Below are 27,914 nucleotides of genomic sequence, written 5' to 3' on the forward strand. Positions count from 1 at the left end.
AATGCTGTTCATGTGTTGTTGGACTTTCCGGAATCCAGAGCAACTGCATCAACAAAGAGCCCTGGGTAGAATCCCGTCCCTCTCAGAAGCTGCTGCCGCCGCCGCCTCGGGATGCAGAGAGGAGGGGGCTGCTACTGACCCTCTGCAACGTACCTGTCGGGGTTGGTGTGAGGTGAGTGAGAAATCCGTCCAGACGTCCTCCTTAAAGCGTGTGCTGCTGATTATTCCCTCTCTGTGCGGCTCACCTCAACCACTGCAATTAACAGTCAGTCGTTACTGTCAAGGAAGATTTCATGCAAATTGCTTAATCATGCAAATATCTGCAATAATTTATGCGGTAATGATATTTATGCATCGATTATTCATATGCTGATGTAATTATAGTTACAAAAATATGTTTACATGTATGTAAAGTGATGCAATTATATGTGTGTGTTTATATGTAACTGATGGTTACATAATCATTTAAAATCAGTTTTTACTTTCTTAACAGTACATTGCACTTCTGCAACATCTTCCATCCAAAGAGCTTTTCCAATATTAATACATTAAATTGCTCAACATCCCTGAGAGGCAGGTAAAATATATTATACCCCTTGAAAAGTTATACACCATATATTCTTAATACAGTGCTCAGTGGTCTCTTTGTATGCTGATTAGGGGACTGATCCTGAAAAGAGCTGAGCACCCATAGCTGCCATTGACCTCAATCATTTACATTTTTGAAGTCAGTGGGAATAGTAGGTGGTCAGCACTTCTCAGCATAAGGATTTAGGTTACCACAATAAGGATCCCAAAACTTCTTCACATCTCCTTGTACTACCCCTGCCCATTGTTAACCAAGGATGACTACAAAGCACAGCTGAAGGTAATCCAGAAAGCAAAAGGAGATGCTATCCTGCATAATGATCAGATAGACTCATAGACTCTAAGGTCAGAAGGGACCATTATGATCATCTAGTCTGACCTCCCGCATGATGCGGGCCACAGAAGCTGACCCACCCACTCATGGAATAATTCTCTCCCTTGACTCAGTTGTTGAAGTCCCCAAATCATGATTTAAAGACTTCAAATTGCTGAGAATCCTCCAGCAAGCGACCCCTGCCCCCTGCTGTGGAGGAAGGCGAAAAACCTCCAGGGCCTCTGCCAGTCTACCCTGGAGGAAAATTCCTTCCCGACCCCAAATATGGCGATCAGCTGAACCCCGAGCATGCGGGCAAGATTCCCTAGCCAGACTCTCTGGAAAAAGTTCTCTGTAGTAACTTTTAATATCCCATCATTGACCATTGTTACTAATTACCAGCGATGGCACGTTATTGACCTATTGACTAAAATCACTTTATCCCATCAAACCATCCCCTCCATAAACTTATCAAGCTTAATCTTAAAGCCAGAGAGGTCTTTTGCCCCCACTGTTTCCCTCGGAAGGCTGTTCCAAAACTTCACCCCTCTGATGGTTAGAAACCTTCGTCTAATTTCAAGCCTAAACTTCCCGACGGCCAGTTTATATCCATTTGTTCTCGTGTCCACATTAGTACTGATCTGAAATAATTCCTCTCCCTCTCTGGTATTTATCCCTCTGATATATTTAAAGAGAGCAATCCTATCCCCCCTCAGCCTTCTTTTGGTTAAGGTAAACAAACCGAGCTCCTTGAGTCTCCTTTCATACCACAGATTTTCCATTCCTCGGATCATCCTAGTGGCCCTTCTTTGTACCTGTTCCAGTTTGATTTCATCCTTTTTAAACATGGGAGACCAGAACTGCACACAGTACTCCAAATGAGGTCTCACCAGTGCCTTGTATAACAGAACCAGCACCTCCTTATCCCTACTAGAAATACCTCGCCTAATGCATCCCAAGACCGCATTTGCTTTTTTCACGGTCACGTCACATTGTCGACTCATAGTCATCCTGCGATCAACCAGGACTCCGAGGTCCTTCTCCTCTTCCGTTACTTCTAACTGATGCATCCCCAGTTTATAACTAAAATTCTTGTTAGTCATCCCTAAATGCATAACCTTACACTTCTCACTATTAAATTTCATCCTATTACTATTACTCCAGTTTACAAGGTCATCCAAATCTCCCTGCAGGATATCCCGATCCTTCTCCGAATTGGCAATACCTCCCAACTTTGTGTCATCCGCAAACTTTATCAGCCCACTCCTACATTTGGTTCCGAGGTCAGTAATGAATAGATTAAATAAAATCGGACCCAAAACTGAACCTTGAGGAACTCCACTGGTAACGCTCCTTCCAACCTGACAGTTCACCTTTCAGTACGACCCGCTGCAGTCTCCCCTTTAACCAGTTCTTTATCCACCTCTGGATTTTCATATCGATCCCCATCTTTTCCAATTTAACCAATAATTCCTCATGCGGTACCGTATCAAACGCTTTACTGAAATCGAGGTATATTAGATCCACGGCATTTCCTTTATCTAAAAAATCTGTTACTTTCTCAAAGAAGGAGATCAGGTTGGTTTGGCACGATCTACCTTTCATAAAACCGTGTTGTAATTTGTCCCAATTGGCATTGACCTCAAGGTCCTTAATTACTTTCTCCTTCAAAATTTTTTCTAAGACCTTGCATATTACAGATGTTAAACTAACAGGCCTGTAGTTACCCAGGTCACTTTTTTTTCCCTTCTTGAAAATAGGAACCACATTAGCTATTCTCCAGTCAAACAGTACCACTCCCGAGTTTACAGATTCATTAAAAATTATCGCTAACGGGCTTGCAATTTCTCACGCCAGTTCCTTTAATATTCTTGGATGAAGATCATCCGGTCCGCCCGATTTAGTCCCGTTAAGCTGTTCGAGTTTGGCTTCTACCTCAGATATGGTAATGTCAACCCCCACTCCTTTATTTCCATCCGTCTCGCTTCCACTATTCCTCAGCCCTTCATTAGCCTCATTAAATACCGATGCAAAATATTCATTTAGATATTGTGCCATGCCTAGATTATCCTTAATCTCCACTCCATCTACAGTCTTAAGCGGTCCCACTTCTTCTTTCTTTGTTTTCTTCCTATTTATATGGCTATAAAAGTTCTTACTATTGGTTTTAATTCCCCTTGCAAGGTCCAACTCTACACGGCTTTTGGCTTTTCTCACTCCATCTCTACATGCTCTGACCTCAATAAGGTAGGTTTCTTTGCTGATCCCTCCCATCTTCCACTCCCTGTACGCTTTCTGTTTTTTCCTAATCACCCCTCTGAGATGCTTGCTCATCCAGCTCGGTCTAAATCTCCTGCCTACGAACCGTTTTCCCTTTCTCGGGATACAGGCCTCCGACAGCTCCTGCAACTTCAATTTGAAATAATCCCAGGCGCCTTCCGCCTTTAGATCCCTAAATATGTTAGTCCAATCCACTTCCCTAACTAGTCCCCTTAATTTATTAAAGTTAGCCCTTTTGAAATCGTAAACCTTAGTCTCTGATTTAATTCTGTTAATCTTTCCATTTAGTTTAAACCGAATTAGCTCATGATCACTCGAGCCAAGGTTGTCCCCTACAACCATTTCCTCAACGAGGTCCTCACTACTCACCAAAACCAAATCTAAAATGGCATCCCCTCTCATCGGTTCAGCAACTACTTGATGAAGGAATTCATCAGCTATCATGTCTGGAAAATCTGAGCCCTATTATTGTTACTAGCATTTGTTCCCCAATCTGTATCCGGGAAGTTAAAGTCTCCCATGATTACACAGTTCCTATTAGTATTTACTTCCCTAAAAACATTAAAGAGTTCTTTGTCCATATCCAGGCTAGATCCCGGCGGTCTATAGCACACCCCAAGCACTATCCCAGGGGAGGCTCTAGTAGTTCTTTTACCCAATGTGAGTATTGCCCAGACAGACTCCGTTTTATCCATTCCATCACTTATTATTTCTTTACAGTTTACCTCATTATTGACATACAGTGCTACTCTCCCACCTTTACCTTTGATCCGGTCTTTCCTAAACAGCACATACCCTTCCATACCTGTACTCCAGTCATGACTACCGTTCCACCACGTTTCAGTTATTCCTACGATATCCGGTTTCATTTCTCGGACCAGGAGCTCCAATTCCTCCATTTTGTTACCTAGGCTTCTCGCATTGGTGTATAAACTTCTTAATTTATGCCGTTTGGCCTCTCTCACATTCGTTATCCCATTTGGTATGGACACCATACTGCTAGTATGACCTATTAATCTAGTATCCATCTCCCCCTCCCCCCCTTATGTCCAATCTCTTCCCCCCGGCTATATCCGTTCTTATCTCATCGTCCTCCCTCTCAATGTTATAATCTGGTGTGGAGATTAACTGGACATCTCCCAACTGTCTCCCCCAAATTCCTAGTTTAAAGCTCTTTTGATGAGATGAGCCAGCCTCCCTCCCAGAAGTCTATTTCCTTCCCTAGGTGAAGTCCGTCTCGTGAGAACAGTTTTCTGTCCCTGAAAGCCTCCCAGTGGCCATACATCCCAAAGCCCTCTTTATAGCACCACTCCCTTAGCCAACTATTTATCATCACAATCCTGTCACCCCTTTGCTGCCCTTCTCTAGGAACCGGCAGAATCCCACTGAAGATGATCTGAGCCTCGATTTCCTTAAGCTTCCCCAGCCTGGCATAATCTCCCTTGATTCTCTCCAGCAAGAACCTAGCCGTGTCATTCGTTCCTCTGTGAAGGATGATCAAGGGGTTCTTACCTGCTCCTTTTAGGATCCTTTTCAGCCGCAAGTCCATATCCCATATCTTAGCGCCCGGTAAACAGTACACCCTTCTGTTCTCTGGGTCTGCCCTGGTCACAGGCCTGTCTAACCTCCTCAGTAAGGAGTCCCCAATCATGTAAACCTGCCTTTGCCTGGTGACAGTGCGATCTACTAATCTATTCCCTGTTCCCTCTAGTTACAACCCCTGTCCATTCCTATTTTCCCTTATAATCCCCCTTATGCCATCCTGTATCCTCCCGGGGCCAAGATTTGGTGCTGTCTCCATCAACTCCTCCCCTCTTTCTATGGGACTAGCTTCTCTTCTCTTTTTCCTCACCTTCCCCCCTTCAGTTACCACCTGCTGCACCCCTTCCTCGTTTTCCAAACACCCAAACCTGTTCCTGAGCTCTGTTTCTCCTTCACTGGCCCTCCTTTTCCTTGGCCTGCTTCTCACGGTCACATGCTTCCACTGCCCTTGTTCTCCCCCCGGCATTCCCCCCTCACAGGTCTTTGCCCCTGCTTCCACCTGTACCCCTGATCTCAATATTTTAGGGGTACTTATTAGCAAATTTGGATCCAGATATTTTAATAAGAGTTGAACCCAGTTACATCACAGATGAATGTGGGCCATATCTGTCTCATATTGGTTTTAAATTTGTTTTTCAAAGGACATGTGATCATAGAATATCAGGGTTGGAAGAGACCTCAGGAGGTCATCTAGTCCAACCCCCTGCTCAAAGCAGGACCAATCCCCAACTAAATCCCCAAATTGCCCCCTCAAGGATTGAACACATAACACTGGGTTTAGCAGGCCAGTGCTCAAACCACAGAGCTAACCCTGCTGGCTCTCTCCCACACACTCTAGTTCAGTCCTCTTCTCACAATCACCACTCCAGTTATGACCTACAGTAGCTCCTCACTTAAAGTCATCCTGGTTAACATTATTTCATTGTTACGTTGCTGATCAGTTAGGGAACATGCTAGTTTAAAGTTGCACAATGCTCCCTTACAACGTTGTTTGGCAGCTGCCTGCTTTGTCCACTGCTTGCAGAAAGAGCCGTCTGTTGGAACTAGCTGGTGGGGGCTTGGAACCACAGTGGACCAGCAGCCCACCCCATCAGCTCCCCCATCAGCTTCCCCCCCCCAGTTCCCTGCATGGCAGCCGCCCAGCAGGCTATCAATTGCTGGGCAGTTCAGCTGTCCCTTCCCCCACTGCCATGTGCTGCTCCTGTCCTCTGCTCGGGAGCTTCTGCTTGCTGTGTAAGGTGGGGGGAGAGAGAAGAGGGGTGCTAATGTCAAGGTGTCCACCTCCCCCCCTCTCCTGCTCCTTTACCCCATCTGGCCATCTCCACAGAGCAGCGGGGGACATGACAGCTTGCTGATCAGCTTAAAAAGGCAGTGTACTTGGAGTGGGGTCAGCGAACTTAAAGGGGCAATGCAGTCTCTCTCTCTCTCTCTCTCTCACTGTGTGTATCTCTGTCTCTCTGCATACTGTCTCCCCTCCCTCCATTCTTACTGCCTTGTAGAGTGTGAGGCTACATTAACAACAATGTGTTAGCCCTTGAGGGCTCAGCCGAGTGCTAATTCATCATTTAGCAATAAGGCATTCCCTGGGAAATATCCCATCCTCTTCCACCCTCTGACTTCACCACCTCAACCAAGCTACAAAATCATCATTGCTATGTACAGTATTAAATTGTTTAAAACTTATACTGTGTATATGTTTGTGTGTATATACACTCTGTGTGTGTGTGTGTGTTTGTGTGTGTGAAAAAAATTCCCTGGAACCTAACCCCTGCTATTTACATTAATTCTGATGGGGAAATTGGATTCGCTTAACATTGTTTCACTTAAAGTAGCATTTTTCAGGAACATAACTACAACGTTAAGGGAGGAGTTACTGTACTTTATAGCTAATGTTGCATTCTGAGTACAATAGAAATGTAAAGGAACTGAGTGTTAGTACTTTTGAACCAAAGAATCTCAGCACCATAATGGTACATTCTATTTTAAATGCTTAAACTTGTTGCAGACTTTGACTGTAACTCTATTTGTATGTTTTTGCAGTAAAAGAAGTGAGCATAAGAAACATCTACATTTTCTACTGTAGTGAACTGTCACACACAACCAACCATGCCTGGAGAAGGAAAAACTGACATGGAGAGGATTGGCCTCTTCAGTGAAATGGAGTATGTTACCATTGGAGATAAATATGTCTCACACTATATGCGTAAGTACATTTCATTTTAGCAATAAGGATATTTCCAATAGCTGTCTAATCTGTCTTTCTACTGACTCACTGTTTTCTATTAGTCCTTTTAGAGACATCTGGGTTTTTTAGTAACCAAAAAGCTCTCTGTCTTTGCTCAGTGTGGCATAATCCAGTTTTAGTAGAGGTTTACTTAATATATCACAATAAATGCAAAAAGGGCATAAAAAAGTAAATATTTTTCAGTTTAGCTGAGTTTTATGTATTAAGATTAATTAAAAATATATATGCTGCATTTTGTTGTCCAAGTTACAGATAAAATATACTATTGAAATGACTGGTGTGTCTTTACCTACCAGCTGGTGGGGAGTAGGTGTCACCTCCAGTGACTCATCCCCCTTCTCTGCCATAATTGTGGAGATTTCCAGGGGCTTCTTCTCATCACACCATGGGATATAAGTGGTGGTAGGGTTCCAGCTGCTCCATGCAGAGACATTGCAAGTGGATTTACATTTAGACTTTTGCGATAGTACATATTCTTTTGGCTTTTCACATTGGCGTTCTTTCCCTTGGAAATGTCAACTCACAGATTGTGTATCCCTCCAGTATTTGCACGTCCCAAATGAGTGCAGCATTTTTTTAAATTTATAATGTCCTTATGATTCAAATTTTAAATTAATAGCTGTGAGTTTTGAGAAGGGTAGATAAATTATGTAAAATAAGGTTAACAGGCGACCAATTAAAATTTATGAAACCCCTGAGACAAACCAGGTAAAGTAGATTACTTTATAGGATATGTATAGCATTTAATTACTTCTTTGAAATGAACATTTTAAGGAATTAGGTCCTTTGAAACTGTTTCCCAATTGTGCTGAAAGAAAACAAAAAATGGGACACCAATTTTCTTTGTCAGTCAATATACAAATTATCTTCATTATTTTGAATATTCTGCTAAGAGACTCAACTGCAGAACAGCATTAATATGATGACTTAATCCAACAGCAAATTGCTCCACAGTTTTGCTCCTTGGTTATCTTTGTTAACATTTGTAATGTTAAAACTGAACTGGCATTATGGAAAGCCTTATTTTCCCCTGACATGCTGATGCTGAGAGCAAGTAGTTTTTTCTGTGTGGCTGCTCCAACTGGCACTTCTGTTGTAAGATTATGTTTTCAGTACTTTACATTTTGTGGTAGTCTTTTATTTCTTTGTTCGTAGTTGACCAATGTGCATAGGAGATTTATTTATTTATTACTTAGGGCTGGATTCTTTCATCCTCACTCTTGTTCATTGGAACTACTCATGGCATTACTCTTGATGAGTAAGGATGACTGAGTTTGACCCTCAGTAAGAGTCAGCCTTTGTGAAGTGATGTTCATAGATTCCAAGACCAGAAGGGACAATGTGATTATCTTGTCTGACCTCCTGTATAACACAGGCCATAGAACTTCCCCAAAAATAATTCCTAGAGCAGATCTTTTAGCAAAGCATCTGATTTTGATTTAAAAATGGTCAGTGATGGAGAATCCATCATGACCCTTGGTAAATTGTTCCAGTGACTAATTATTCTCACTTAAAATATCATGCCTTATTTCCAGTCTGAATTTGTCTAGTTTCAACTTCCAGCCATTGGATCATGTTATACCTTCCTCTGCTAGATAATGCTAGATGTTAGTGCAGAATAGTTATGGCCTCCCTCCAAAAGGTGCTAATTGCAATGGTATTTTTGTGTTATGAATGCATGCCTCTAGAAACTTGACTGAGTCAAACAATTCATTTTTCATATATTAAGTTACTGAACAGTTGCCATATAGTATTAGCAATCAGTCACTACCACAGGTGACAGGTTCTGTATTGCATTACCCGTCCCTTTGAACCATCCATACCCAGTCTTCATTTTTAATTTCTACATTTAAATTAAGAGAATCTGTAGAGTTAAGTGAATATTTACAATGCTTACTTGTTTTAAAGGCCCTTTCAATGAAGCTGCAAGCAAGAACAAACAAATGTTACCTGGGGGTACCAAAATGCTGTCAGCTCTTCAGGCAGGTTACTTTGAGCCTCAGTTTGTGAGGGTTTTCGAAGGTGAAGCCTACTCAAACCCTGTGCAACTAAGGAGGCGATATAGATTGGCAGAGTCAAAGAAAAATATGGGCAAAGCTTTCCTTCCAAGCAATGGAGTCAAACTGCCGTAAGTGTTGGGAAAGGCTTCCTTTTTGTGTGTGTGCTGCACTAAAAATAATTTGTCACAACTTTTTTATAAAAGTTAACTGTTAACAAGAGTACGGTCTTGTTTTTATGAGACGATATGTACAACATATGATAAAGAAGCAGTGTTAAAACACAGTACTGCCATCGACCATACACCTGATAACCAACATAAACTTAGAGAGAGAGAGAGACGTTAAAGATCTCAAGCAGAATATTGTGTGAAGCTAAGAGTTCTGCATCATGGGAAATGGGACTAACAGAATCCGCTATCCTGAATTTCTCTATTTCCATTGCCAGAGTTCCATTACCTTGGATTTTTTATAATACCTGATCAGTCCCCAGTGCTGGAGACAAATGGGCACTACCAGAATAAAAGTACCACCCATTGAAAACATCATGGGATGACACCTCTGTGACTGAGTTGGTCAGAGGACACGGAGACATAAATAGCCTGCAGTGCGTTTGACCTTTTGATGAAAATATTTATCTGTCTGAACAAAGATCTCATGTAGCATCGCATAATTACAGTTAAAGCAAGAGTTCATGTAACTGTTATTGGACTGAGAGGTTTTCTTGCTTTTGGGGCTTTTTAATTAAAAATACAGACAGGCAGGAAAAAGTCTGTTACATTTAAAGAAATGTAAGATGTCTAATCCATTTATTAAAACACAAGGATTGTCTTAAAGGGATATTAAAAACTATGGGCCAGACTCTGGCAGGTATTCACAAACAGGCATAATGGCCCGACTCTGCTTCTGTGTCCCCAAATGTACACTTATTCGGTATACACTGTAATGTATATGTGTCTATAATAAAGGCTAAGATTTTGTCACAGATATTTTTAGTAAAAGTCATGGACAGGTCACGGGCAATAAGGAAAAATTCACAGAAGCCTGTGACCTGTCTGTAACTTTTATTTAAGATATCCCTGACAAAATGGGGAGCTCAGCTACGGGGTCTCCACACCACCTGCAGAGGTTGGGCAGCTGCAGGGGCTGCTCCAAACTCTGGGGGCCCCTGCTGCCCTCGATGGCTCAGAGCTCCTGGGTGGCTTGGAGCTGCGGCCCTACTGCCTGCGGCAGCTTGGAGCGTGGGGGGGACGGGACCCTGGCGCCTATGTTGGTTACGAGCTGGAGGGGGGCACTGCCCACTGTGGTGGAGAGCTGCGGGGGGACCACACTGTCCAAGGCGGCCAGGAGCTACAAAGTCTAGCTACATATATACACTGCTGCTTTGCCAGTGATCTGGAGACTTGTGCAGTACTCACTACACTACACAGGCTATGTCTATGGCTATGTCCAGTCATCTCTCTGTGGCTTGGGCTGTGAAGAGCTTGGAGAGTAATCTCTTGTTCATTTTTTTGAGGAGCCAGAATTGGCCATTTTCTGCCACGTGCTCTAGAAATACCATGGGTGTATATGTATTTTGTTGATGCATACGTATGCACAGACAGACAGAATTTAGCCATATAAATAGGGATTTAATTTCACTTGTCTGTAGTAGGATTTCCTCATTTTTCAAATGGAAGATTGCTAAAAAGTATCCCCCAGAAGTCAGAAGGTTTAGAGAGCAAAGGGGGCCTCTTCAACCAAGAATCATATGGACTGAGACTCTGCTAATGGCTATGGGGTCTAGTGGGAGCAGTGTCCCTTACTTTCTTTTCCTGCACATTTCAGTATGCTTGAAAATCTGTTCACTATACACTTTGTCTGGTCATTTGTCATAAATATCCAGGAAGTGGCCCCTTTTATATACCATGGACTGCCTCACAATGAAGTAGAAGGCCCAGATCCTGGCCTGTGTCCAAGCTGTGCTCTGCTATGTGTGCACAAAGGTGGTTTTAAGCCATCTTTATGTCCCATTCCTCCACTGAGTTCTGAGTCCATCCTGTCCCCAGTGCAAAATAGATCAGCTCACACCATACCCCCTCCACTGGCGAGGTTGGAAATCAGGTGGTTCTAAGAGCCTGTACAGAATCATTCACTGACAGTTGAGCAGCCATAATGGGGATGTAGGAGCTGGTGTGTATATGCCTGTGCTATCTTTGATGGGTAGGCGAGTGCTATCCCACTATAGTTAAGTGCTGTCCCACTCACTCTCAGACACTTCTGTTACCTCTACTATATTTTCTATAGAAACCAGTCAAACCACCCCAACCCAGTAGGATTTAATTGCCATGCACACCTAGCCCCAAGCTCAAGTCCACTGAAGTCAATGGAAGGTTGCCTGTGCTACCTTAATTTGGCCCTCTTGTACATAGGCATTAGGGTACAGTGTTTACATAGTCACATTATTTTTCCATGTGACCCCTGCCTCATTTAGTGCACAAGATGGACGTTGCTCACTTAAACCCAGAAAATGAGAAACACATAATTAGTAATCGTCTCTGAAAAGTTTGGTTTAAGTGACTTGCTTAGCATCACTCAGGAATGCTGTGGCAGAGACAGGGGTTAGAATCCAGTTCTTCTAGGCAGCATTCAGCTGCCTTAACCACAAAACCCTTCATTTCTTGCTTGCTATTCCTTGCCTCACTCACTACACAACTTGTGCAACAAATGAGAGGGGGTCCTACAGACAATAGCATCCTTTACTACACAGCTCAGGTTCATCCACAAAGCAGATCCATCTCTATACTCAATCAGGCAGGGGTCCTATGTTAAAGATAGTACGCAATCATATAATTAAAGACTGCACAAGGAAGATGAATTAAAGATGCACAGGAAACCTTAATTCTGGCATTTCCTAACTTTTGAGTGCTTGACTTTGCAACCTTAATAATGTTCTTTTAGCATAGCATTTTTGTGAGCAATTTCCCAGGATTTTAAAAAAGCAAACCGCAAAAATAAAATTCCATCGTGTTGCATCACATTGACCCATGTAGTTTCTCACCAGGCATGGAACCTTTAGTTCCACCACACAGATCTCTGCCACTTGAGCTAGCGGGAGATAAGACAAACATTTTGTCAGTGGGTTTCGTGGATATTTGCTGACAGCAGAGGAATCTTGGGTTTCATTCCAGGTTCTGGAAGGGAATGTGCTCCAATAGGCACAGATGATTCTCTGCCTGTTTCTCTCAAGCTTGATCTCTTCCTCTCCATCCCATTGAACCTGTCCTAGTCCCAGTCCAGTCTCTTCCTCATCCCTGCCTCCTTGTCTCAGTCCCATGCTCCTTACCTTTCCAGCCCCAGTCTCCACTCTTGAGGTTTCTCATCCCAGTCCCAGTCTCCCTGCCCAGACAGTTCTGCTCTTCTCTCAGTTCACTCTCCAAGTCCCAGTCTTCCTCCAGACTTCCAATCTCTCCCCCTCCCCACACCTATTCCAAACTGCTTTCCCAGCCAGTCCTAGTTCCACCACTCCCGCCCCAACAACTTGTCCCCAGCAGGGCCATCTCTAGAGGGGTGTGGGGCCCAGGACATAGGCACCCAGTTTCTAACTGCTGGGGGGTGCTCTGCCCAGGCCCCACCCCCACTCCACCCCTTCCCCCAAGGCTCCATCCCACCCCACCTCTTCCCCACCCAGTTCTGCCCCCTCCCCTGAGCATGCTGCGCCCTCGCTCCTCTCCCCTCCACTCCCAGCACCAAGTCCAGATGCCACAAAACAGCTGATCAGCAGTAAGTGCTGGGAGGGAGGGAGAGGCACTGATTGGCGGGGATGTCGGCGGGCAGGAGTCACTGGGGGCAGAGGGAGGTTGGTAGGGGGGCTCCGCCTTGCCCCCCGCCCGCCGACTCCTGCCTCACCTTCCCGCCCACCTCCTCAGGAAGCGTGGGGCCCTCCAAAGCATGGGGCCCAGGGCGGTCACCCCGATTTGCCATACCCTAGGGATGGCTCTGGTCCCCAGTTTCCTTGCCTAGTCAGTCCCAGTCCCCACCATGCCCAGCTCCTCATCTGATTTGATCTCTCCTCTTCCCCTCCCACTAGCTCCCTGTCCCAGTCTCCTTCCCTGGGCTCCTCATCCAATCTCAGTCTCCCCCCACATTCCCTCCCTGTCTTCTTGTTTTATCTTCTCTACCCAGCCAGTCCCAGTTCCTCCCTCCCCCCAATTCCTCATCTCATTTCAGTGTTCCCCACTCCCCAGCCAACTGGCTTTGTTTTCTTCCTCCGTTTCCCTTACTAGCCTCCAGTCACAGCCTCTACTTCCCCACTAGCTCCCAGTCTCCTTGCCCAAGCATTTCCTGTGCCCCCAGTTCCCAGTCCCATTCTCCTTGCACAACCAGTCCCAGTCTCTCCCTCCAACTCCCTGTCACTGTTTCTCCCCCCACCGCCAGTCTCACCAATCTTGCTCTAATCTAGTTCTTCCCATCCCTCCTGGCCTGGATTTTCTCCGATATGTTCCCCCACCATGCTGTCTGGGTGCCAGCAGGGGGGGTGATCGAGAACTGAGGAGAGACTGCCTACTGCTCTCAGTTGCAGTGCCCAGCCCCGCCCCAGCCTTGAGCAACTGGGAGCAGTTGTTATAGGGGAAGTCTTTCTGAATTCCTGTAGTTCTAGGCTGGAGCATGCTCAGTTGCTCTGTGAGGATGGTGCATGTGCAGTCTGGTCAGCACTAGGAGCTGTAAAAGGCTGGGTACACCAGGGAGGATGGAATCTTCGGAGATTTTACCTGTTTATCTTTAGCTAGTCTCTACCAAGCATTTGCAAACTGTAGTTTTTTTAAAGGTTTATAATTGACCAAATTCAGCTCTTTTTTTATGGGGACAGCCAAATGTCCATTCCTGACACAAAAGCCATCCTTTGCCAGGTTTCAAGTCCCTGCTCTAAAGCAGTGGTTCTCAACCTTTCAGGAAACTGATTTGTCTTGCATACCCAAGTTTCACCTCACTTATAAACTACTGACAAAATGCCCCTCTGCCATGTATATTGGCCAAACCGGACAGTCCCTACATAAAAGAATAAATGGACATAAATCAGACATCAGGAATGGTAACATACAAAAGCCAGTAGGAGAACACTTCAATCTCCCTGGACATTCAATAACAGATTTAAAAGTAGCTATACTTGAACAAAAAAACTTCAGAACAGACTTCAAAGAGAAACAGCAAAACTAAAATTCATTTGCAAATTTAACACCATTAATTTGGGCTTGAATAGGGACTGGGAGTGGCTGGCTCACTACAAAAGCAATTTTCCCTCTTTTGGTATTGACACCTCCTCATCTATTATTGGGTGTGGACTACATCCACTCTGATCGAATTGGCCCTGTCAACACTTGTGAGGTAACTCCCTTTTCTTCATGTGTCATTATATAATGCCTGCATCTGTAATTTTCACTCCATGCATTTGAAGAAGTGGTTTTTTTACCCACGAAAGCTTATGCCCAAATAAATCTGTTAGTCTTTAAGGTGCCACCGGACTCCTTGTTGTTTTTATAAAAATACAAAAGTGTCACAGCACATTATTACTGAAAAATTGCTTACTTTCTCATTTTTACCATATAATTATAAAATAAATCACGACTCCCATTTTGAGAAACAGTGATATAGTATAAGCAAGTAATTGTCCGTATTAAATTTTAGTTTGTACTGACTTCTTCTCCTGTAGGCTGTTGTAAAACTAGGCTAATATCTAGATGAGTTGATGTACCCCTACTTCCAGGGGTATGCGTATCCCTGGTTGAGAACCACTGCTCTAAAGCTTGGGGGCACCAGAGCATTTCAAAGAAAAGGAAAATAGGCTCTTTATCAAAACAATTTATCTTTCTTTAGCCTCATTCTCCAAAATGACTCAACCATTTTGGCTGAAATAGTACAGGAAAAAATCAGCTTCAAACAGACACTCGACATGGAAAATGTCATTCTGAATGTTTAAAGTTTGGCAAAGATATAAACATCTGAAAATGGGTCTTATAATGTAGTTATGAAAATGAGCTATTTATCACTTTTTTAAAGTTCTTCCAACTTTTGTTTTCTATAATAGCAAAATCCCAAATTTGTTTGCCATTGCCTCTGATGATGAGCAGTGCCTTTCACTAGTTTGGGGGGCACTGATGGAAATTTTTATATATTAAGATTTGTGGGCTGTTATAAAATATGTGTCAGAGCCTGCATGCTCTTTGATAAAATGCATATTTGGGACATGAATAGTTGAAGCTAATCCCTTGCAGAGATCCTAAGCCCCACATCAGGAAATTCCTCTGAAGGCCCTGGCTACCTGGTCCTGAGAGTACCTCTTCATTCTTAAAAAATGTTGGTAAAACAAACAGTAGGAAATTCAATACAAAATTGTTGGTAAAATATAGTTAAGGTTGTAAATACCTAAAAATACCCTTAATATAAGGTTGACATAAAAACAACAACAACGGTGAAAAGCAGGAACATGTTAAGAGAAAATTTAAAGCAAACAAACCAAAAGCCAAACATTGACGAGTGTGGACATGCACAACTAAGGTGCCCCAAAACTTTAACTCTGTCCCCACTACTCTCATTGTGTGCCTCTACTGCACTGTGCATAGGATCATTGTTGTACATGTGGAATGAACAGAACCTCAAGTTTTATATGTGTAGTCCAAAAATGTTAGTTGCTTATTTTTCAATTAATATCATTCAGAAATTTTGAAACTGTATAGCACTGAATGAATACTAATTATTAATTTATTATTATTAACAATAATTATTGTATTATGTGTTTATTTTATATTTCAGATGCGGAATGGGTACTTATTATGGAACTATAGGTGGTCCATATCCATTCTTCAGTGCACAACTAAGAGGGAAAACAGCATATGCTCCTCCTGGAAAGAACCTTTACACAAATCCTGGAAAGAAAGGAACTGGATATGGGTAAAACATTCAGTATAATTTCCTGAATAGTATTTCATCAAATGCTGAACTTTGAAGTCACCATTACTAATTTTCTTTACACAGATATCCAAATCTTACCATAGGTAAACAGTATCCACACTCAAGTGATGTGTATGAAATCGGAAAAATGAATGCAAAGGTAAAATTATTCAGTAACTTTATTTAATCACTATTTGCAAACAGTTTACCTTTCCTGTAGTTTTTCTTTTAGCATAAAGCAACCAGTATTTATTTATTTACCAACTGGACTGCAGATAAATTGCCTTTTTTTTGTTAAATATATTATTCCTTTCCCTTTTAGTCACCCCAGCACAGAGTCCTATTGCTTAGGCTGAGCAGTGGGCTAAGGATTTGATCCAAAGTATTGAATTAAGAGAGAGAGAGAGAGACCCAAATTAATTATTATTTATTTGTTTGTTTATTTTTATTTGTATTGTGGTAAGTCCTAGGAACCCCAGTCATGGACTGGGACTCTTATTTTATTAGGGGCTGTACAAACATAGAGCATATAATCTGTATTTCACTATATAATTTAGTAAATATGAGAAGGCTGCTATATTTATATTTATATGTATCAATCTCACTAATATTGTATATTTTAATCATATATGGGGAACAATGATAGCTGAAAGAGGGCTTTTTTGCCATAGGAATAAGTATTTTGAGCTTTATATTTTTACCAAACTAATATCTGTCTGGAGTTAAATTGAGATTTTGAGGGGGAAAATACAGTAAAAGCTGTTTTACCCGGCATATCGGGTAAGTGAAAAATGCCAGTTAACTAAGAGGGAGGGAGTTTGGGTGTGAGAGGGGGCTCAGGGCAGCAGGTTGGGGCGCGGGAGGGGTTTCGGGTGCCAGATCCAGGGGGTGCTCACCTCAGGCAGCCCCCTGTCTTAGCCACTCCGAGGCAAAGGTGCGGCAGGCAGCTCTGTGCGCTGCCTCCACCTGCAGGCACCGCCCCCACAGCTCCCATTGGCCACAGTTCACAGCCAATGGGAGCTGCGGAGCTAGTGCTCGGGGCAGGATGGGGGCAGCATGCAGAGCTGCCTGCTGCACCTCCGCCTAGGAGCAGCCAGGACAGGTCGCCGCTTTCGAGGAGCCACCCAAGGTGAGCAGCCCCCAGATCTGGCACCCTGCACCCCCAAATCCTTTCTGCACCCAAACTCCCTCCCAGAGCCCGTGCTTCACACCCCCTCCCACGCCCCAACTCACTGCCAGCCCTGTGCCAACCGAACTATAAACCGGAATTTCAGTAAAGATCAGAAATGCCAGTTTATAGAGCTTTCCAGTTGGTGAAGTGCCAGATAAAACAGCTTTTACTATACATATATTATAAGTTTCAGCATCAGGATTGGGGTTTTGTTTGCTACTAGTTCACATTTGGGTTAGAAAGGTTAATTTTTTATTATTTTGCCCCAGATCCCTAAGTGGGCCCCTCAAGGATTGAACTCACAACTCTGGGTTTAGCAGGCCAATGCTCAAACCACTGAGCTATCCCTCCCCTCCTCAGCGACATAAGTTACATCGACTTAAAGTAGTGTCTATACCGGGCTATGTTGATGGGAGACACTCTCCCGCTGACATAACTTCCACCTCTTGTTGAGGTGGAATAATTACATCAATGGGGGAGCGCTCTCCTGTTGTTGAAGCACATCTTCACCAGATGCAGCTGCACCGATACAGCATAGTAGTGAAGACAAGACCTAAGTTTCACACAGTTACCACACGATGGTGGACTCCACACAAGTTCTCTGCTCAGCTCTTCAAATAAAACACAAAAGAGAAGTATCAGACACTGAATGGACTTAGAGAATGAAGTATCCTCTTGGCTTTAGAGGTGGTTGGTCTCTACAAGTCAACCCATAGACGGTCATTGTGGTGAAGCTGGAGGATAAATAAAGGACCTAATTCTCCCGGGTTGTCAATCTGGCACATTTTGCAAGCTCTAAATTTAAATTAAAAAAAGGTGTACTACCAATTGTATAACTCCCCAAATCCTGCCTTCTCCTCATGCAGTAGAACCACATTGTTTTGGTTGCCACAGGTACCTCTGTCCTCCGGAGGAGGGCAACATTTGTTTCTTATTCATTAAGCAGTGAAAATTTGCTCCCCATCATTAGCATGAATTAGCAAGGTTGTACTGTATTTGTAATGTTAAAGTCCATACATGTACCATGTCTCCATTAATTAATTTGAGATCTTAAAGAGTTTTTAAATTTACTTATTTTAAGAAGTCCTTAAATTCTTCTTTAAGTGTGTCATAGTTTCCTAGCATTTGTTGTGCTCAGTGGATTGTTTCGTTATGCATTATGTTGTGCCTAATGTATATGTGGAAGCCAGAATTAACATTAACAGAGGAAATTACATTAAATACATTGCTAAAAGTAAGTTTTTTTCAAGACTGAATTTAAATCTCTTTTTATTTTTTTTCTAATCAGAATAATCTGAGGTAAAAATGCCCAAGGTGATACCTTTAAAACTACTTATTTTACAGAAGGTGCATGAAGACCATCTGCGTTTGGTTAAAGGAGGGCCTTTCAAGTTAAATCTCTATCCTCGGGAGTATTTTGACATAAATCCATATTATGATGATAAACCTTTGGCACCAGCTAAGAAACCAACCCCAGAAAAGCCAGTTGCACACCCCTTTAAACCAAGTTCTCCTGCTAAAAAGGTGAGTCTGCTCTCTAACTACTGTAGCAAAAAGTGAAAATCCAAATATTTGGTGGTGTTCTTGTAGAAAGTTTAAATCATATTGTATAGAAGACAAAAATTGTAGAAGAGTAGGATTGGAAGGGACCTCAATAGGTCGTCTAGTCTAGTCCCCTTCACTCAAGACAGGACGACGTAATAATTAGACCAGAGGTTCTCAAACTGTGGTCCGCGAGCTCCATTCAGGTGGTCCGCAATAGTTCCCTCTAAGGTGTGCGCCTGGGAGACCACACACAAGAGAATGAAGGGCCGCCCTCTTAATTAGTGGAACCACGCAGACATAGCTCCACTAATTAGGTGCCTGGACCCTGGAAAAGATGTACATGTAAGGTGAGGTAGTGGCCTTGAGGGGAATAGGCGGTAGGTGGGAGGGGGCAGTGGGGTGAGAAGAGGGGGTGAGGGGACTTTGGGATGTGCAGGGCTGGGGTGGCCAGAGAAAGAGGCGACTTTGCCCAGCTCCAGGGCTGCGGCTGCTGGGGAGAGACCCCCCTTCTTCCCAGCCTCAGCTCTGTGGCTGCTGTGGTGAGAGAGAGACCCCCCCTCCTTCCCAGCCCCAGCTTGGGGGCTGCCGCGGCGGGAGAGAGAGGGCACATCCATCACATTAGAAAGATAAGATACTGATATTAAAATATGAGTTGTGTGCTTTTATTTGTAGAACAAAAAATATTAATTATTATAAAGTTTTTTTTATGTAGCACTTTTATCCAAAATACTTTACAATAGTTAGCTAATGGTACAAACAACATTTGGAAAGATCATTAAGTGGTCTACCGAGACCCTCAGCAATTTTCAAGTGGTCTGCGAACATTTTTTTTTGAGAACCACTGAACTAGACCATTCTTGTCAGGTATTTATCTAACCTTTTCTTAAAAACCTCCAAAGATGGAGATTCCACCACCACCCTAGGCAATTTGTTCCAGTGCTAAGAAAATCCCAGCCAAGATTTTGTTGTGGAATCTGCAGCTTTTTATAATTGCTGCAAATTTGGGCCACTCACTCACATTTGGGCTGACATGATGGAGGAGTGGATGCGCTATATTTGAGTGAGTGGCATTGTGACCTGGCACACAGGGTTGTAATGCAATTCAAACTTGGCCCAGCCACCTCTCTGTCATGCTTGTCTTTGAGAGCCAAACAGGACATATAGTGTCTCTTCTGTTGCCATGTTTTGGGAAATAGACTGCATGCTTTGAACCACAACTTTAACAAACTGGCTACAACTTTTGAACCAAAAACCCACAAATTTCTTACAGTCTTACTCATGAGTAAATGCTCATCAAAGTGAGTAAGGGCTGCAGAATCAAGCTGTAAAATTACTTTAAAAAGTAGTTAAATCTATTTCTAATCAATTACTACAGCAGTGGTCTCCAACCTTTTTACACCCAAGATCACTTTTTGAATTTAAGGGCAACCCAGGATGTACCCTTCCCCTTCCCCAAGGCCCTGCCCCTTCCCCAAATCCCTGCTCTACTCACTCCATACCTCCGCCCTCCATCACTCGCTCTCCCCCACCCTCATTCACTTTCACCGGGCTGGGGTAGGGATTCGGGCTGGGGTGCGGGCTCTGGGGTGGGGCCGAGGGTTTGCAGTATGGGAGGGGGCTCTGGACTGAGCCTGGGGCAAGGGGTTGGGGTGCAGGAGGAGATGAGGGGTGCAAGCTCTGGGAGGGTGTTTGGGTGCAAGAGGGGGTACAGGATGCTGGCTCTGGGAGGGGGTCAGGGCTGGGGCAGAGGTGCAGGAGGGGGTATGGGGCACTGGCTCTGGCAGGGGGGTCGGGCTTGAACACGGTGTTGGGTGTAGGAGATACTCTAGGATCAACCGGTTGATCGCGATCGACCGGTTGGTGACCACTGATATACAGTATTAATGAACAAATGAGCTATTTTAGCTCTGATGAAGAAGTAGGTATTAAAAAATCTTATTGCTTCTTCCTACTGTAAGGAACTCATGCAACCTGTGCAGGGCTTCTAGTTAAATGAGCATAACTAATGCCCTATTGGTCGTTGCCCACCAGAAGCCCCCTACATTGGCTATCTAAGAACTCAGTGAGTACCAGTCCATATCTGCTCAATGCAATGGCTTCCTGGCTCTGAACCTCAATAGGTATTTTTCTCAGAATAAAGCCTGATGCTACTTCAGTTGAACCTGAATATGTTGAGAGTGTTATTTTGTTCTATAACACCTGCTGTAAAATAAACTCCCTAAAATCCATCATAAAAGTGAATTATAGAAGTGTAGAACTGGAAGAAACCTCAATAGGTCATTTAGTCCAGTCCCCTGCACTCAAGGCAAGACTAAGTAATAACTAGAACATTCCTGACAGGTATTTGTCTAACCTGTTCTTAAAATAGGGTTACCATTCGTCCGGATTTACCCGGACATGTCCTCCTTTTTGTGCTAAAAATAGCGTCCGGGGGGAATTTGTAAAGCACTCACAATGTCCGGGATTTCCCCCCTCCCCCGGCAGAGCAGAGCGAGCGGCTGGGAGGGCTGCAGGAAAGTCCCGGGCTGGACTCCGGAGCAGCTGTAGAGGAGCCGGATCCGCCCTGCATTCTGAGCAAGTGTATCAGCACAAAGTGCAGCCCTCCCCTTTTGCAACTGGGAGCGGTTTCTGCCATGCAGCGTAGCAAAACGGGAGCGAGAGCACTTTGTGCTGATACAAGGGCAGCTCTCCCCTGCAGCCCGGTCCGGCAGCACTGTGCAGGGCCAGGGACTGGGTTTTGTTGTGCTGGGGAGCTTAGCCACGTGCCCGGCTCGCACAGAGCCCAACACCCTGTTCTGAGCAGCAGGGTAAGGGGGCCAGGGGGCAGGAGAAGGGGCAGGGAGGTTCTGGAGGGGGCAGTCAAGAAACGGGGGGGGGCTTTTTGGGGGCAGTGGAGAAAGTTTTGGGCAGTCAGGGTATAGGTAGGGGGTAGGGTCCTGGGGGGCAGTTGGGGGGGGGTCTTAGGAGGGGGCAGTTAGGGGACAAGGAACAGGGAGTCTTAGGTAGGGGGTGGGGTTCTGGAGGGCAGTTAGGAGCAGGGGTCCCAGGAGGGGGCAGTCAGGGGACAAGGAGCGGGGTGGGGTGGGGGGCTGGGAGTTCTGGGGGGGAGCTGTCAGGGGGCAGGAGTGGGGAGAGGGATCGGAGCAGTCAGGGGACAGGGAGCAGAGGGGTTTAGATGGGTTGGGAGTTCTGGGGGGGGCTGTCAGGGGGTGGGGAGTGGTTGGAAGGGGCGTGGGAGTCCCAGGGGGTCTGTCTGGGGGTGGGGGTGTGGATAAGGGTTGGGGCAGTCAGGGGACAAGAGGCAGGGAGGCTTAGATAGGGAGTGGAGTCCTGGGGGGCAGTTAGGGGCAGGGGTCCCAGGAGGGGGCAGTCAGGGGACAAGGAACGGGGGGAGGGTTGGGGGTTCTGGGGGGGCGGGAAGTGGGAGGGGCAGGGGCGGGGCTAGGGCGGGGCTCCTCCCGTCCTCTTTTTTGCTTGCTGAAATATGGTAACCCTACTTAAAACCTCCAATGATGGAGATTCCACAACCTCTCTAGGCAATTTGTTCCAGTGCTTAACTACCCTGACAGTAAGTTTTCCTAATGTCCAACCTCAACCTCTTCTGCTGCAATTTAAGCCCATTGCTTCTTGTCCTATCTTCAGAGGTTAATGAGAACAATTTTTCTCCCTCTTTGTAACAACCTTTTATGTACTTGAAAACTGTTATGTCCTCCCTCAGTCTTTTCTTCTCCAGAGTAAACAACCCAATTTTTTCTATCTGTCCTCATAGGTCATGTTTTCTAGACCATTAATAATTTTTGTTGCTCTTCTCTGAACTTTTTCCAATTTGTCCACATCCTTCCTGAAATGTGGTGCCCAGAACTGGACAAAATACTCCAGTTGAGGCCTTATCAGCACGTAGGAGAGTAGAAGAATTACTTCTTGTGTCTTGCTTACAACACTCCTGCTAATAAATCTCAGAATCATGCTTGCTTTTTTTGCAACAGTGTTACACTGTTGATTCATATTTAGCTTGTGATCAACTACAATCCCCAGATCCCTTTCCATAGTACTTCTTTCTAGGCAGTCATTTCCCATTTTGTATGTGTGCAATTGATTGTTCTTTCCTAAGTGGAGTATTTTGCATTTGTCCTTATTGAACTTCATCCTGTTTACTTCAGACCATTTCTCCAGTTTGTCCAGATCATTTTGAATTTTACTTTTAAAATGCAACCTCGTGGTCTTTTATTGCAAAAGTTCTCCTATGTCAGAAATACGAAAGGTATGATTGAGTTTTCTTTGTCACTTGTGATTGTAATTTACAAAGCAATGAAATCTAGTTTGATTCTATACAAAATCAGAAACTATAAATAACCTGTGATGGGGTGTACAAATCCTGCACCAGGAAAAAAGGGGTTAAAAGTAGCTTTGGGCTCACGGCTTGTGTACTCTACAGGGGTTACAGTGCCATAGCTGGGGAAGTTACTACAGGAACGAAAGGGATTCTCCCATTGTTGTGGTAACTTGCTGTCAGCCTAGTCACATCTACACTGGGGGGTTAGGCCAGCATCGTTGTGGCATTCAGGAGTGTGGATTTTTCCTAAATTTTAAGTATACACTGGGCCTCAGGCACCAGCGAGGCATTCCAGTCTCGGAGGAAGAGTCTTAAAAGGGAGATGCATCTTGGACAGACTTCTCCCCACCTGCTCCTAGGAAGGAGCACTGCAGAAGATGAAGCTGGCAGAGGCTTCCTATGAACATTGAACAAGAGCTTTGAGGATACTGAGCCAGGCTATGGCTTGTCAGGTATCTCCTGAAAGCAAGGAAGCTGGGGTCACATTTGGACTATTTTTGTGTTGTGCCTTTCTTCTGTTACCTTTCCTTTGAGGCCTTAAGAGGGTTGGAGAAGAAGGCAAAAAGGCAGTCCACAGTAGGAAGAAGCCCAGAGAATAAACAGGAGAGGTCTGAACAGGGCCGGCTCTAGGTTTTTTGCCGCCTCAAGCAAAAAAAAAAAAAAGAATGCCGCCCCTGAAATTATGCCGGGAATCCAGGATAGAGTTTGGGATTGGGTTCCCCTAGACAACCTATGAAAATCCTGGTGGAGCACCTGGACAAGGGTTGTAAGGCCTAGTGGGCCTAGAGTTGTACGGTTATTGGACTGAACTCTGACTTATGCCGAAAGCGGGAGGCTAAAAAGTGACCTGACTGGAGGGCTAAGTCACCAGACTAAGGACAGCCCTAGCAGATCTGAATGGCGGGATCAGCAAGGTTAGAAAAAGGAAAACCCTGACAGCGCTGCACCCAGCCACAAGGTGGCGCACAGGCCGGTGAGTCACTTTGTCATATAACCATATTCTGTATAACTTGAAAACAACTTATCTTTAAAATCAGCACAGAGCAATTGTTAAAATTTAGTTAATCAAATTTATATGTAGAGTTGCCCATTTTAGACCACAGCAGCTAATCGGAGTTTGAGGCCTTGGGGATATTCCAGTTGGAAGTGAAAATTGATGGAGTCTGGTATTTTCCTTGATACACTCTTGTTTATTTACAAGGAATGAACAAAATCCTGTGTCTCTGAACGCAGAAGGAACCAAGAACAAAAGGAACAGTTTCTTATCTTACAGCCCCCAAGCCAACCCCAGACCCAAAGCTCACTCTCTAGCTTGTTCTAGAGTCATGCTGTGCTTACAGGCTCCTGATTGGCTTTCTTGCGTTTCCCTCTCTCTGTGTTCTTGTCTGTCCTTTATTTCTATGTGCTCTCTCTTCACACATACCTTCTACTCAAACAATACTCAGCCAAAAGCTCCTGGGCAGGTTCAAACACACCTTTTGTCTTGGGTGGTGGTTTATGCTTACAGTTATGTTAATTGAAGGTTGAGTTCACACCTATCAATCTGAATGAGGTTTTAACTCATCAGTAACAAGGTTTCACCCAGTTCATAACAGTAGGAATAAAATAAGGTAACTCCTCCACCTAGCACTCCTCTGGAGGACTCAGAACTGTGCAGGGCCCCCAAATCTGAGAGCACTAGGATGCACGTGGTAACACCACTTCCTCACCCTTCTCACTGCTATTCTAGTGGGAGGGCTGGTAGAGACTAGCCAATGGTGTATCTATCACCATATTGACCCTCTGTTGCTTTTTACATATTGTCTAGTGCTCTGGGTATGGTTAGGAAACATGCTGATAATAATGCTTGAATCCTGCCAGATGGTACCACTATTGGTACCACCAGTGGAGCTGTACTGATGGGAACCAGAGGTGATCTTTATCGGCTCCATTTTTGCCACAATAAAACCCTACATTTTAATTTTTTTTACAATACCCTTTATATTTTTAAGATTCTTTCCTCATAATCCAGGATACATACAAAAGAATTTGTCAAATCAAGTATTCACCAATGTAATTATTTAAATTTTCTTAACAGTTTCCTGTTGACTTTAAACACACGTGGTATGTAGTTTTCTGATATGTAAATAATATGATGTGATTTGCCATGCAGTGTTCTGGGTTACCTTTGTATGGAAAAATATAGTTAAAGCAATTATATTGTAAATTAGGACTTTGAAACATTCCTTTTCTTTTCCAGTCAGGGGGCATGAAAGCAGGAACATTTGATCCTTATCCTTCCCATTCTGCTGAGCCCTATGTGGTTAAATATTCTAAGCCCATCACAACTAATAAAGAAGGACGGATTTTTCATCCTCCTACTGGATCAAAAAGCAGGCCCTCTACAAGTATAATGGCTTTAAATGTTACAAGGTAAGCACTTTACATTTACTTTGATATTTCATGTTTATAGTTTATAAAATACACCTCTACCCCGATATAACGCAACCCAATATAACACAAATTCAGATATAACGCGGTAAAGCAGTGCTCCGGGGGGGCGGGGCTGCGCACTCCAGCGGATCAAAGCAAGTTCGATATAACGCGGTAAGATTTTTTGGCTCCTGAGGACAGCGTTATATCGGGGTAGAGGTGTAGTAAACATTTTTAAAATAAATTAAAAATTAAAGTCAGTAGTGTTTCTTTCCCTTCTGATCAATTAGTTAATGACAAAAGGATAAGAAACGTATAGATGAAATAATTTTCTGAATTCGTCCTACTCATTTGTATATTCAGATTAATTTAAAATGAAATATGTACCTATTCACCTCCTGCATGATATGATATCATTGACCTGTTGTGTTCTGATTCTTTTGACATCCTCTGCCCTTGCTATAATATACAGGGAACCAGGAACATATCTTTATTAAAAATAAATCTGACTTTTTTGTTTCTATTGTATATGTGAAATAAAATTGGCTCCCTCTGGTGGCCAACATAAAACCTGTAATAATGGCTAATCAAAGCCAGTACAGTCTGGAGCATGGTATTTAAGTTGGGAGTCTGATAGTTGCTAATGTCTTAGTGCTTTCTTTTCCAACATTAACATTCTTTTAGCACAGGTTTATATACAGTCCATTTCTTAAAGTTCTTGTGTTATGTTGTTTATATTTAGAATATATTTGGTCTCAGATCTCATTTGTCAAAACTCGAGAAGTCACAGTAAATAAAAAAATGAGATTGTTTTCTTTAGATTCTCTTAGCAAAACATTTTCAAGAGCAGACACCAAATATTTGCATACAGATCAATTAACTATACATGCAAATATGATTTCCACATGCACACTTGTGTAGTGCAAAACATTGTAGGGGAACTCCAGGTTAGTTGCACACTCTTGAAAATTTGACACATAGGAATGTGTTTCACATTTGTGATTTAGATTTTTTTTTTTTGAATCTTGAAGTTGAAAGTATATAATATTCTTCCCCATCCTGTCCGCCACAAAATGTTCTTCTAATTACCCTCCTTTTCCCACCATGCCCAGATGCTGTAAGTGAGCAGTCCTGTTGCGTTGCAGAGCCAGTTTTAAGTTTTTATTTATACCTGTAAGACTAAACCAGAAGCTGCTTGATGCTCCACATTTACCTTTATTAATTATTGAAACTAAGGTCTGTCTACACACAAAAGTTGTACTGTTTTAAAGTGGTACACATCCTTTTCCACTGTGGATGCAGTTATACTAGATAATGGTGCCCTATACCAGTATATCTTAATCCCCTTTCCAAAGATAAGCTGTTATAAGGCACCTTTGTACTAGTATAACTGTGTCCACACTAGGGGTTCTACCAATATAACTATTGCAGTAAAAAGTTACACCTCTATTTGAAATAGTTATTCTGGAACAAAAAACGTGTTTAGACTAGGCCTCAAACTTTAAAGATGGGTAACTGGTAGTAAAGTGCCATTGACTGCTGCCAGATGCAGTCAGGATTGGCTTGCTGGAAATAATAGACAGAAAGAACTATTAAATCTGACATAAGTACTAGAGAGAGAAATGGAATATAGTATTTCAAACTATCTCCCATGTATTCCATCTTAAAGAAATCTAAAGAACGCAGTTTAATTTATTGTAGGGGTTTGCGGAGGTAACGGTGATACCAAACTTATTCTATGAAAATCATAGCTCATAAATATTAAGAAATGCAATGAGCAATGTTTTATCAAAATATCCCCTTTCACATTGCTTTACAAGTCTTTGTTTTTTCCCTGAAAAGCTAATGCTCTGATATTTAGACCATGATCCTACAATTGAATTTGCTAGCATGGATTCCTGCATTCATTCAGAGCCTTATTGAAATCAGTGGGACTTTCCATAGGTGCAGGATCCGTGCTTGTGAATCCTGCTGCAGGACTGGAGCCACAGTTTGTTTTGTTTTAGCAAAAGTTGTCTTTAGATCTAATATACTTGTGATTGGCACATCTAATGGAAGCTTTGTTTCACTTAAATTTCAGATCACTAAATGTAATGAACTACAAGACTACACACTTGATATCATATTAGCTTTGAACAGTGGAATAAAGAATACACTTCTTGGATTTTGTAAACTGTAACAATTCAATGATTAAAGGGCATTTGAAGTAAATAAAAGTTTTGTGGAAGATAGAATTCAGTCAAATAAGGCAAACCCAGATTTTAATTGTATCCTATTTGAGACTATATTTTATAAATATGTAAACAAAATAAATACATAAATTATGTACAAATCATATATGTTTAAAGTGTGAAATTAAACTATATTAATACAAATGTTATAGTTTACTCGTAATTGTTGGAGAGGTTTATACATCAAATATACACACCAAAAAGTATTTTAGATTTTAAGTTTTTATATAAATGTTATGATGGTGGCATCAATAAGCAGCAATTACCTCTTCTGAGATGAACATCAATATTTATTAATCAGAGATAAAATATTGTCTAAAGTAAATGTAT

At 43.1% G+C, this 27,914-nt stretch overlaps 1 protein-coding gene across 2 annotated transcripts; it reads left to right on the plus strand.

Moving 5' to 3' along the window:
* Positions 1 to 28: 28 nt before the first annotated feature.
* CFAP96 (cilia and flagella associated protein 96) lies at positions 29 to 27,728 on the plus strand. 2 transcript variants are annotated; one of them, XM_005281996.4, is made up of 8 exons: positions 29 to 172; positions 6,764 to 6,926; positions 8,877 to 9,096; positions 15,755 to 15,892; positions 15,977 to 16,052; positions 18,408 to 18,587; positions 25,181 to 25,353; positions 27,434 to 27,728. In XM_005281996.4, the coding sequence occupies exons 2-8, from the start codon at positions 6,830 to 6,832 to the stop codon at positions 27,480 to 27,482; spliced, it is 933 nt and encodes a 310-aa protein (XP_005282053.1). In that variant the 5' UTR covers positions 29 to 172; positions 6,764 to 6,829; the 3' UTR covers positions 27,483 to 27,728. The 2 variants fall into 2 exon arrangements, with proteins under 2 accessions (XP_005282053.1, XP_065454015.1); XM_065597943.1 differs by lacking the exon at positions 29 to 172 and adding an exon at positions 3,084 to 3,148.
* Positions 27,729 to 27,914: the final 186 nt, after the last annotated feature.

This window comes from Chrysemys picta, chromosome 5 (genome assembly GCF_011386835.1).
Source record: "Chrysemys picta bellii isolate R12L10 chromosome 5, ASM1138683v2, whole genome shotgun sequence".
In the NCBI taxonomy this organism is placed as follows: domain Eukaryota; kingdom Metazoa; phylum Chordata; order Testudines; family Emydidae; genus Chrysemys; species Chrysemys picta.

Excerpts from the sequence above, each read along its gene's own strand:
- CFAP96 (XM_005281996.4), top strand. The coding sequence starts at position 6,830 with ATGCCTGGAGAAGGAAAAACTGACATGGAGAGGATTGGCCTCTTCAGT. Across the intron at positions 6,927-8,876 it reads ATATGTCTCACACTATATGC|GCCCTTTCAATGAAGCTGCA; the intron begins GTAAGTACATTT and ends CTTGTTTTAAAG. Across the intron at positions 9,097-15,754 it reads AGCAATGGAGTCAAACTGCC|ATGCGGAATGGGTACTTATT; the intron begins GTAAGTGTTGGG and ends TTTATATTTCAG.